The 11,657-nt window shown below is 53.0% G+C and overlaps 1 protein-coding gene across 1 annotated transcript; it reads right to left on the minus strand.

The window, feature by feature from the left end:
* Positions 1-5,188: 5,188 nt before the first annotated feature.
* Positions 5,189-8,688, minus strand: LOC132217803 (phosphofurin acidic cluster sorting protein 2-like). The gene is made up of 2 exons (XM_059668248.1): positions 7,685-8,688; positions 5,189-7,102 (listed from the first exon to the last, which is right to left on the minus strand). The coding sequence occupies exons 1-2, from the start codon at positions 8,674-8,676 to the stop codon at positions 5,593-5,595; spliced, it is 2,502 nt and encodes an 833-aa protein (XP_059524231.1). The 5' UTR covers positions 8,677-8,688; the 3' UTR covers positions 5,189-5,592.
* Between the last annotated feature and the right edge of the window lie 2,969 nt (positions 8,689-11,657).

Consider the following 11,657-nt stretch of genomic DNA (forward strand, 5'->3'; position numbering starts at 1 on the left):
CTTGTCAACCTACAGGGCTGATCTCCTTGAGAGCAGGGACCCTGGGTGTGGTCCACAGTGAATACCCATTTGTCCTGAGACAGTGTCGCTTGTGCCATGGCGGGTGCCATACAAGGCTGTAGTCCATCCTCACCAGGGGGTTCAGAGCACCCAAGAGGACTGATGTAAAAGGAGAAGCCAGGCCGTCTCCACAACCTTGTTCAGCCTTGGGGCGTGAGAAAGAATGGCCGCTGGGCTCTGGAGAGACAGAAGAGCCTCAGGAAAAAGCCCAGCTGAACCAGAGCCTAGGGTCTGAGGGCAGAGAGAGGCTCTGACCCCTGAGATTTGGAAGCGGTGCCTGTGGAGGAGATGAGTGTGGACCCCGGGCCCTGGGACATTCCCTGTCCCCTCTTCAGCGCTGTGGGCCCACAGAGGAGATGCTCCGAATGCTGCTCAGTGCGCGTGGAGCAGGTGGAGTTTCTGTCCAGGTGCAGGTGGCAGTCAGGGTTCAGGAACTGCCTGCTGCTGGTTAAACCCTGCAGCATTCTGCAACGTGGACGCGAGGGGGCGCTGAGGACCACGCTTTGTCCATGTACTGGTGGGAGATGAAGTTAAATGAAACATGGGTTCCCAGGGGCAGCCCTGACAGAAAGGGTCCCTGCCCCAGTGCTCATCAGTCAATTTCCCCCAAAGTCCCATTGTCCTGGGCCTCAAAAAGGTCACGTCACATTCGTGGAGCAGATGGCTCCTGAGAGACTAATTCTTCCCAACCTATGACTCATAGTAACACAGCAGAGGCCCAGAAGAAACAGACTTGCTCAAGGCTCTGAAGGATTGTAGAGCTAAATTTTATAGAATCTAAATTAAATTTATGTTTGAGTATTTCATTACATTTTCTTTAAAATTGTAGGTTACTGAATAGTATGAGAAAAATGCAGTAAAACTGTAACCATATATAAAATAAACACAAATATTTTAAAACTGTATATAAAGGGGGCGTGGGAGCCCCATGTGTCGTGGCAGCTGACACACGCTGTGGCCCGGGATCCACAGGCCTCACAGGAGCTGAGGTGAGTTGCTCACAAGCTGCAGGTGGGTCCACATCTGGGAACTCAGTGACAGCTGTGCCTAGAGCCTGCTCTGGCTTAAGAGAGGGCACCAGAGTTGGCGTTGCCTCTTTAGGTGTTTCTTCATCTTGCTCTGGAGCCGCTTCTGTAGATCCAGGAAGAGACGATGTTACCACCATGACTGCCTTTGTGTGCCTTCCAAGGAAGGGACCTCCCATCTCCATCACTGAAGTCCCAGCTCAAGCCCCCACCCCAGGAAGTCCTCCTACTGCAGGGCATGGGGCACTGACCTGAGCGGCTCTGTGCTCCTGACTAAGCCCAGCCTCTGGGAGCTCTTTGTGTGGGCAGCCACATCCCCTCCCCACTCACCCACACCACCCACTCCACACGCACAGCTCTCTGACTCCTTCCATTTTTGCGAGGAGAAGCCCTCAGGCCACTGCCCTCTTGCAGAAAGCCCACCATATGTGGGACCCAGAGTGTTGCCAGCTTCTCCAAGTCACAGTCCCCATACTCCCCTTAAGGCTCTGATCCAAAGCCCATTCACTTTTTCTGCTGGTCCTGAGATCCACTTTCTGCTTCACGATACGTGTAGATCAGCAATACTTTCAGGAAGAAGTCACATCGACTGTCCTGTGGACGCTCCTGCCTGTGCAGCCCAGTGTGACTGAATCCCTCCTGACTAGAAGGAAGCGCTGGAGTGCAGTCCTGGGGGCAGCGCATTTGCTGAATGAATGAGCCCCAACCACCCCCATCTCAGATAGCTGCGTGAGCCTGGGGTCCCCCTGCTCACCCCTGGGATTTCTAATCTGGCTTTACCCAGGACAGGGACCCCTAATGGAATCTCCAATGTCTTTATCAAAAGAGAAAATAGCTTAGCCTAAGGCCTGAGAATCACAAGTAAGGCAGGAGCTTCGTTAAGAAGAGAAAATGGCCAATAGGAACAACCACAGCCCCTCCAGCACACCTCTCCAGTGTCCAGGTTCCTAGCAGGCCTTTTCCCAGGGGGACACCCCCTAATAACCCTATGAGGCTGGGCCTAGGCTCTCTCCATGTTCAGAGAAACAAATACTCAGAGAGGTGCAGTGACCTGAAGACTCACAGCAAGCAGGTGGCTGAGTGACCACGGTTCTGTGGAGGGGCAGGGCTCACCTGGTACATGGTTGGTCCCACACACGTTGGTTAGTAACAAATGCTCTGTATTCACACAGAAGCGTGGGTGGGACCAAGGTGGGGAAGCTGCCTAGGAAGCTAGTCACCAAGGATTTGACCAGTTTATCTAATCCATGTCCTGGGGTGTTTGCACAGTACAGGTATATGTATATATATAGCCTCTGAAGGTCAAGTTTATTTGGAATCCAGAGTGAGTGGTGCTGGGGCCACTTGGCTGGTTGACAGCTGAGGCTCAGGGCTGGGCTGACTGGCCTCCATGATGGGCTCAGGATGTCCCCAATGGGAGGCCAGCCCTTGGCATCTGGCCGCCCAGCTCTGAGTCTGGGCACAGGGTGGAGCCAGCTCCCTGGGAAGCAGAGTCCTGGCTCCAGGAAGGGCAGGTGGAGAAGGTGAGGACAGTTCTCCCTGGGTGGGTCAGGGTCCAGAAAAACAGACTTGCTCAAAGCTCTGAGGGTTTATAGGGTTAAATTTTATAGAATCTAAATTAAGGTAATATTTGGGAGTATTTCAGTAAATGTTTTCATCAGTGCACTGTATGTTATTAAATATCATAAAAGTGTGGTAAAATTATAAGTATATATAACATGAACAGAAAACTTCTAACATTGCATCTAAATGGGGTTGGGGGGAGGGAGGCGCCCTCTCTGCCGTGGCCGCTGACATGCACTGTGGCCCGGGATCTGGCACCACAGGCCGTGCAGGAACTGGGGTGAGTTGCTCCAATGCTGCAGGTGGTTCTTCTGCCTCTTGAAGTTCAGTGAAAGCTGGGCCTGGATCTGGCGCTGGCTCTGGAGAGGCCACTCCGGTGGCGTTGCCTCTTGAGGGTTTTCCTGATGTTGCTCTGGAGCTGGTTCTGTAGATCCAAGAAGAGGACATGTTACCACCCTCACTGCCTTTTGTGTGCCTTCCAAAGGCACACTCTCCCACACCACCCCCCGGAGGCCTCCTCCTCCTCCTGTCTGGGCCTCAGTGGGCTCAGATGCTCCCACTGTGAATGGAGGCACTGGGCCTGGTTTGGCAGGTAGGAGACTGGAAATTTGAGCTGTATGGAGGCCGACAGCATCATCAGGCTGGGAAATTCTGAAGGTGCTGGTCCAGCCCGATTCCCAGGATGCAGGAGATGTCCCTGGGGAGAGAGATAAGTTGGAAGCAGAGTCTGAGGCCTGGCTTTCCTCCCACATGGCCTTCCCAGAGCACCACTCAGAGTGCCTGGGGTCCTGTGCCTGCTGCTCCTGCCCATCCAGAAGCCAGACCTACTCCTTGTCCACCTTCAACCTGGCAGGCCTGGCAGAGACGTGCCTGGCCACCCAGGAGGGGCTGGCAGAAAGCCCTCCTACCTGACAGCTCTGGGTCAATGAGGGAACCACCTGTCCCCTTCTTCAGTAGAACCTGACATGCTCTCTCAGTGTCCCTGTCTCCTCCCATACCTGCCCACCGAAATGTCAACTCCATAAGGACAGGGAGGGCTGGTGTCCACTCTGTTCATGTCACTCATTAGCACACAGTAGATGCTCCAGGAATAGCTGACCAATGAGTGAAAAAATGAACTCTGTCTCCATCCTTGGCTTCCCAGGGCCCTCCTATCACCTCAAACTTTGGCTCCTGCACGTACGTTCTGCCTAACTCACTAGCCCCCCTGAGGGTTCTTCGCCTCCCACTGAAACTCAACTCCCTCAGGGCTGGGTACACTTGCCAAGCTGGCCCTGAGGAGGTTCACCAAATTAGTGAGCCTGATCCCTGATTAGGGGTACAGGCAGACTTGGATTAGGATTGGACCACCATGAATTTTCTGAGAGGCTGACTCACCACTGAGCTCCCACTGCTCTCCCACACCACCCATTCCACATGCACAGCTCTCTGACTCTTGTCCTTTTTCTAGGGGGAGCCCTTAGACCTCTGTCCTCTTGCAGAAATCCCACCATGAGTGGGAACCAGGATTCTGCCAGAACCTTGAATTCACAGTCCCCATCCTCCGCTGATGGCTCTGATCCAAAACCGACTCACGTTTTCTGCTGGAACAGAGGTTCACCTTCCTCTTCACAATACGGGAAGATGCAGCCATAGGGAGAGGAGGCCGGAGGACGTCACATCGGCTGTCCTGTGGACACTCCGAGCCTGTGCAGCCTAGTGTGACTGAATCGCTCCCGACTAGAGGGAAGCTCTGCAGTACAGGCTAGGGGTCTGCTCTGTGCACTGGATTATGGTCAGGGCCTAGAGATGTGTCTGTACCTGGAAGACTCTGTTATATTTGCTGAGTGAATGACCCCAAACCAGCCCCATCACAGATAGTTGGGTGACCCTGGTCCCCACTGCTCAGCCCTGGGGTTTCTGCTCTGGCTTCAGCCAGGACAGGGACCCATAACAGAATCTCCAGTCTCTTTATGACATGAGAAAAGAGCTTAGCCCTGGGCCCTGAAAGCATCACATATGAGGAAGAAAAAGGACCAATTAGCACAACCACACCCCTGCTGCAGACCTATCCCCTGTCCGGGCACCCAGAGAAAGCTTTAGGGGAGCACCCTACAGGGTCCCTACAAAAACCCTATGAGGTTGCTCCATGATTCTCCTCATGTTCTTAGAAACAAACACTCAGAGGGATGCAGTGATCTGAGAGTGCACAGCCAGCAAGGGGCCAAATGACCACTGTGCTGTGGAGGGGCAGGTTGCTCACCTTGTAAATAGTTGGTACAACTGTTGGGTGGCAGCAAATGTTCTGTGATAACCTGAAGAGGTAGGGACGAAGGTGGGCGCTGCCCAGCGAGGAGGGCACTGGTTTGTCCAGCCCGTGTGCCTGTGTGATGTGCACCGCACAGCTCTTTTTTGTTATGTCGCCCTGTGAGACGGGAGTTCATTGGGAACCATAAGTGGATGGTGCTGGGGCCACATTGTTGGTTGGCAGCTGGGGTCCAAGGCTGGGCTGGCGGGCCTCCGTGTTGTGCTCCGGATGCCCCAATGGGAGGCCAGCCCTTTGCCTTTGGCCGCCCAGCTCTGAGTCTGGGCACAGGCTGGTGCCGGCTCCCAGGGTTAAGCTGAGCCCTGATTTCCAGGAAGGGCAGGTCTCCAAGGCCAGAAGCCTTCTCACTGACAGTGCTGGGGGTCCTGAGGCCCAAACACACATTCCATGATGCTCCAGCTCAACTATGATCTCCTGACCTCCCACCTGCCGGAGCTTTCTGATTATTAAACAGAGCATTTGGGGGTCTCAGTGAGGGCAACCCCCTTAGGTTCCAGGCTGTGAGCGCATTCAAACTCAAAACAGTTTCTCTGTGTTTCCAGGGTCTGTGTCTATAGTAAACTGAACTGTTCACAGAAAAGCAGCTGGGTCCTCCTGGGCTTGGCCCAGGCAGAGAGAAGGTCAGGGGGAGGGGCGGGGCTAGAAGGTGGAATTGTTGTGTTCGAAGATGCAGACGGGGAAGTGCTTGACGTGGGAGGACCACTGGGCTGCCAGCTGGAAGAACATCACGTCGTTCCACTCCACGCCGTCAATGAGGACCCGCTGCCTGTGCTCCTGGTTCTGGGCTGAGCAGACCAAGCGGCCGATGCCCTGGATGCACTGGCTGTTGGACTCCAAGTCCGTGCCCTTGTCTTTCTTCGACAAAAACATCACCTTCTTTTCCTTCTCCTTGGTGATCACAGTCATGGCCATTGTGGGCGTGGCTACAGCCTCGCCACTGCTGGGCAGCCTGCTGACCTGGAGAGACCGGAAGGTGCACTGGAGTGTGTTTTTGGTGGCAGGCAGGTCTTCCTTCTCCCCGCTCCTCTTCCTGTTTGTGGGCTGGTCTGCCGTCCAGTAATCCACCTGCAGCTCCATCAGCTCAGCACCCACACTCTGGCCAGGGGAGGACAGGTCCCCACTCATGGATGACAAGGAAATTAGCTTGTGTGTGGCCTCCCTGGCGGTGGACAGAAGCACATTGGAGCATGAGGGGACGGCTTCAGCTGAGTCTCCTGACGTGGCTGAAATTGGCTCCACTCTTCGAACTTTCACTGCCCCCACAAAGGGAATGAACTTCTGCAAGGGCAGCTCGTCCGGGCTCTTCGGCTTAGAGGTGAGCATGGCCTCTGCGATGGGCAGCTGGAGGACACAGTTGGCCCCTGTGAGGTACTCTCTGATTTTCAACACAATGTTCTGCACAGCATCCTGGGCCTCCAGGTGGTAGAACAGTTCCCACCAGGCCAGGTCCCGTAAGAGTTGGTGGTAGCGGCAATCCACGGAGCCCAGGTACCTGGCCAAGGGGTGGGAACCCAGCGGGATGACCAGGAAGCGCATGGAGTCCAGCCAGTCCGGGGCCTTGTGGGACAGCTGCTCCACAAAGACCCGCAGCACGGTGCTGAAGTAGTGCTGATCCCCCGCCACCGCGATCTTCACTGGCATGGTGGCCTCGGTCTTGCAGTTGCGGTATCTTTGTATCCAGGAGATGATGGAGCTGAAGGCCTCCTGGACATCCACCATGGAGGCGGTACACACGACGGGCAGCGTGTGCTGCTGCAGGACGTCCGACAGGGACTGCCCCTGCCTGTCGGAGGTGTTGATGAGGATGATGTTCTTGGGCAGATAGTCGTTGGACATGAGACTGTCGTTCAGTTGGTCGAACACAGTCTGACTGGGGACCTGCAGTTGGATCTGTGGGTCTGCACAGCGCTCCTTGATCAGGCTGTTGGCCGACTCATTCAGGGACCTGCTCCAGCCCCGGCGGGCGGGCTGCTTCCCCTTGGAGCTGCTGGAAGGGATGACCAAAGACTCGGTCTTGGTGGTGCGCCTCTTAGTGAGCATACCCTGGGCAGAGGTCCCTGCCTCCAGGCTGTCCCCAGGTTGTGCCGGCTGCTCCCCAGGGTTGGGCATGCTGTGGGCCACCCAGTCGGAGCCACTGTCGCTTGAAAGGCTTTCACAGTATAATCTGGGCCTGCGGGTCCTGAGGACTCTGTCGTCCTCCTCCATATCTGGGCTGGACAGGCTTTCAGAATATGACATGAGCTTAGGCATGGGAGGGGTTGGGAGACGGTCATCCTCCTCCATGTCTGAGCCACTGTCCATGGGGCACACCACGCTCTGAAACAGAAAGGCCAGGTCCTTGTCCACATCGGGGACTTCCTCCTCAGACTCCTGCTCCGAGTCCAGGACCTCCAGCGTCATTTGGTACCTGTGCAGCCACTCTGCGACTCTCTGCTGGTAGTGCTGTTGCTTGATGGTGGACCTCCTCCTTCCTATCGGTTTTTCCAGGTCCAAGTCATCCTCGTCCAGGTCATGCCTGTAGGCGGCATTGTAGCCGACCTCCAGCTCAGAGCAGACGATCTCAGACTGTCCCCCAGAGAAGTTATGCGTGGCCTCCGCCTCGGTGCTGGCCGGCATGGCGTTGTCGAGGTGGTTGACGGTCTGCCTCGATTGGGAGAAGATCCAGCTCTTGACCACCTTGGTGGGTGGGGTGCTGTAGGCCATCGAGTCAGAGGCACTGCCACTGAACAGCTTGCCGCCCGGGCCCTGGGTCTTCCCGGGCATGTCGGCCGGCTGAGGAGGCTCCTTCTGGCTCCGGGCACTGTGTAAGCTCCTCGCCTCCGTCTGCCAGCTGGAGTGTGCCAGGCCTTCAAAGTATTGTCTGGTCTTGGGCTTGGTGTTGCTGAGGATGCTGCTATCGTCCTCCATGTCTGGGCCACTGTCGCTGGGATGCTGAAGGGTGTCATAGAGAAGGTCCAGGTCCTCCTCCACCTCAGGGACATGCTCCTTAGGGTCCTGATCTGAGTCCAGGACCTCTTCTGACATGTGGGACCTGGGAAGCAGCGCCATGACTTTCTGCTTTGAGTTTTGTTGCATGCATCGCTGCTGCTTCTTGGGCTGCCCCAGGGCAAAGTCAGCTTCTTCCAGGTCCTGCCTGTGTGTGAGATTGTAGCTGGCGTCCAGCTCAGGGAAGCGTTCAGATTTCCCCTCCATGTGGCTATCCATGGACTTGGCCTTGGGGCTGGCCTGCATGCTGCCATCCTCGTCGTCGATGGGCTGACTGGAGAGGGAGGAGATCCAGATCTCAGCCACCGTGATGGAGGACCCCTGGATCCTGCTGCTGAGGCTCAGCACCCGGCCACCCTCAGGTGGTCGCTGCATCAGCTCAGCCATGTGGACGGTACCTGTGGCCAGTGTCCTGTAGCCCAGGACAGTCCGGTTGTGATTGCACTTCCTCTGCTGCAGCATGATCTGCAGCTTGTTGCCTTTTCTCTTGAGGAAGTGGGGGTACTCCAGGGAGAAGGTCAGCACCAGGTCAGTCTCCACTGGTCTGCTGCTGGGCAGCACAATCTCATGGGATCTCAAGATGCCCTTGGCGCCCTGCATCTGCACTGCTATCACCAAGGAGATGAGCTCCTTCTCCAGCCCCTTCAAGACCACCAGCTTCTTTAACGTGAAGCTGCACAATCTGGGCACGCAGCCAGGTCTGGAGCAGTCCACCTCCCAGGTAGAGAAGAAAGTCATGGGCACTGGCGTGTTGAGCACAGTGGGCGGGCGGGCCACGCCCGCAGGTGGCGAGGAAGCTGCAGCTGCTCCCAGCGTACAGGTACTTGCTGGTTTCTCCCCCTGTGGTGGGACAGAGGAGGGACATGATTGGTGGCAAGAGGTGGGGCACAGGTGATCGAAGGAGAGAGTAAATGACAAATAGTCACACGCTCATCTGTGACTCGCACAGGTAAGGCCTGCATGGTGGCCTTTCAAACTCAGAGACCGAAATTAACCACAAAGTTAGCCTGAAATTAAAACTTGTTCCCTAAACACAGTTTATGGTGTGTAGTCATGTGCTAGGCCAGTGTCTTCCCTGACAAAGGTCAATCTTTACCTTAACGGAGCCTGTCTGTTGCCTTTTGGCATCTGTGATACATACCTTTGGAATGTTAAAGGAATTTCCTTTTTCTCGTCACCTGGGAGCCCAGGCACTGCTCTGTGCCGGCAGAAACCACAAAGCTGCTCATTGCTATTGAGTTCATTGCTCACTATCCTGTGTGCCCCTGTATGAGAGCGGTATGTGTCTCTCGTTTTACTTTTTACCTAATCCCAGAGCTTTCTATGCTTTGCTTTCTCCTGCCTCCCTAAGCAATGGATTTCATGTGACCCACATACATCTGCACTTTTGATTGTATGTGTAAAAGCAGGTGCAATCCTGCCATTCTTGGAGCACTACCTCAATACAGTGAGATTTTGTTTTCCGGCCACTGTTGACAGTTGGGCTCCAATAAACTCACAAGAATTCTGCACAGGGTTGAATGCTGCTTACATTGCTATTTACTTGGCTTACTGCGGCAGGATTCCAAAGCTCACACAGGCCGCCCTGCAGACCCAGACCCGGTGCTGGGATCCAGCAAAGGGCCCGTTGGGCCAGCAGTTCCCTGCCTGTCAGGTGAACTTGGCTAAGTTGTCTCTTGAATCAGGAACCTTCCTTTGCTTGTGATAGAGGGTTCGGCTTTAGTTAAGCTGTATTTTAAATCCCCAAGGTGGAACTAAGGTGAAGGGTTGACAGAATCAAGGCTAAGGAGAGACCAGAGGAAACATGGGTGGCTGGTTTTTGACTCTGGGTTTTCATTTGGATTTGCTTTCTGAGAGTCTGAGCAAAAATCCTTCACTGTATAAGTGAGAGCTGAACTTGCTCAGCTCCAAAGGGACACACCCTCCTTCTGACCTGAATCTTGGCTGTTCTTAAGCAACTAAGAATGTTTGTGGAGGTGTCAGAGGTCATTCCTCATGCCAAGCAGGAGGCCCCATAGGGAAATTCATACTCAACTGTAATTCACCTGACTGGCTCCTCCGGGGGAGAGCCCATAAGGTCAGGTCCACCAGCGTTCCTAGCCCTTCCTGAGGTTTTTATTTTTATTTATTTATTTATCCTCACTCGAATATATTTTCCCCGTGGGTTTAGAGAGAGAGGAAGGGAGGGGGAGATACAGAGAGAGAGAATGAGAGAGACATAGATTGGTTGCCTCCCCCAGGCGCTCCAGTAAGGGTCAGGGATCAAGCTGCAACCGAGGTACATGCCCTTCACCTTGAATCAAACCCAGGACCTCTCAGGGCCTGCATTCTACCCATGGAGCCAAACTGGCCAGAGGCCTTCAGGTCGCTTTAGATAACTGGGAGAGAAGCCGAGGCACATAAGAGGGGTGTGAGCATAATGGAGCTCAACCCAGAGCAGCACACTTCGACCCACTCCATAACATCCCTGGAAAACTTGCTCAGATTCTGCAAATATAAAATAACAACCATAACAATAAAAACAAACACACCTATAATTAATATGGGAAGTTGTGCCTCCAGGGCTAGGACCTCCCAGACCCCAGCCCTCATTAACCCCTGATAGGAAGCCTTTTCTTGCAAGTGCTTTACAGAAATGGGCAGATTTAACTGGAAAATATCAACTGAAAAATGGCTAAGATAAATGAATTTTTTGCAGGTAAAAAAAGAAAACTAGAAATATGCTGGCCCCAAAATGAAAATGACTGAATAGGAAGCATATCTTGATTTGGAAATTAGAAGCTTCTAAAAAGAAGCACAGAAAATTCTTTTAAAAAATAAATTAATGAGAAATTTTAGAGACTATCTCTGACCTCTCCTGAAGCGAATAAATGCTAACAACCCATTCTCCCCCTTCTGTAGCACGTCCACTACATCTTTTGCTCTCTGAGCTTCCTTGTCCAGACGTGTTCTTTCCCTTCCCTTTTCCTTCCCCTTCTGTCTCCTCCACTGCCCCTCCCTACTGACTTAAGGGAAATGAGAATAGGAATTCTACCAGCTCCCCCTTTGGAGAAAAGCTGCTCTCAGCCAGAGCGGAACCAGCAATCGTTCTCCATTTTCTCCATGGCCCTGATTGGCTCACAGAGAAATTTAACTGATAGAACATGTAATCCTGGCTATTCTTACCTATTGCAATTAATATACTCCTGGTTTCTGGGAGCAAAAGCAAGAGAATTACTAAATAAGGTTGTAAGAAAACTCCTATAGAGAGGTCTGCCCACTTTAGGGATATAGGAAACTGAAATAGGATTTAGAAAAAGTAAACAAACAAAAGAAGCATAGGGTTGCTCCAAGGGTGTTTCCCCTTCTCACTGTTAGTTTGGGAGAACTTGAAATTATCATAAAAAGGGAAGCTACTAAGGCTCCTGTAGATACTGGGGCTATCTTATTTTTCTTAACCGCACCCACTAATTGCTTTCTCCATGGACTATACCTGTACAAAAATGTCTGCTTTTTAATCAAAACATGTTTCCTTTCAACTAGGGGTTGTTATGGAAATATATATATATATTCTTTGCTAATCAAATCTTTCCCAATTCACCTGATAGGTGAGGGTTTGTTTTTTTTTTCATTTATATGAAATCAGTGATGCCTACATATCTTTCCCCAGAATAGTTATATATTTAGAATAAATGAACCAGATACTGAACCAAAAGGGGAAGTAATGATTTTAAAAGAAA

This window comes from Myotis daubentonii, chromosome 16, assembly GCF_963259705.1.
Source record: "Myotis daubentonii chromosome 16, mMyoDau2.1, whole genome shotgun sequence".
NCBI lineage: Eukaryota > Metazoa > Chordata > Mammalia > Chiroptera > Vespertilionidae > Myotis > Myotis daubentonii.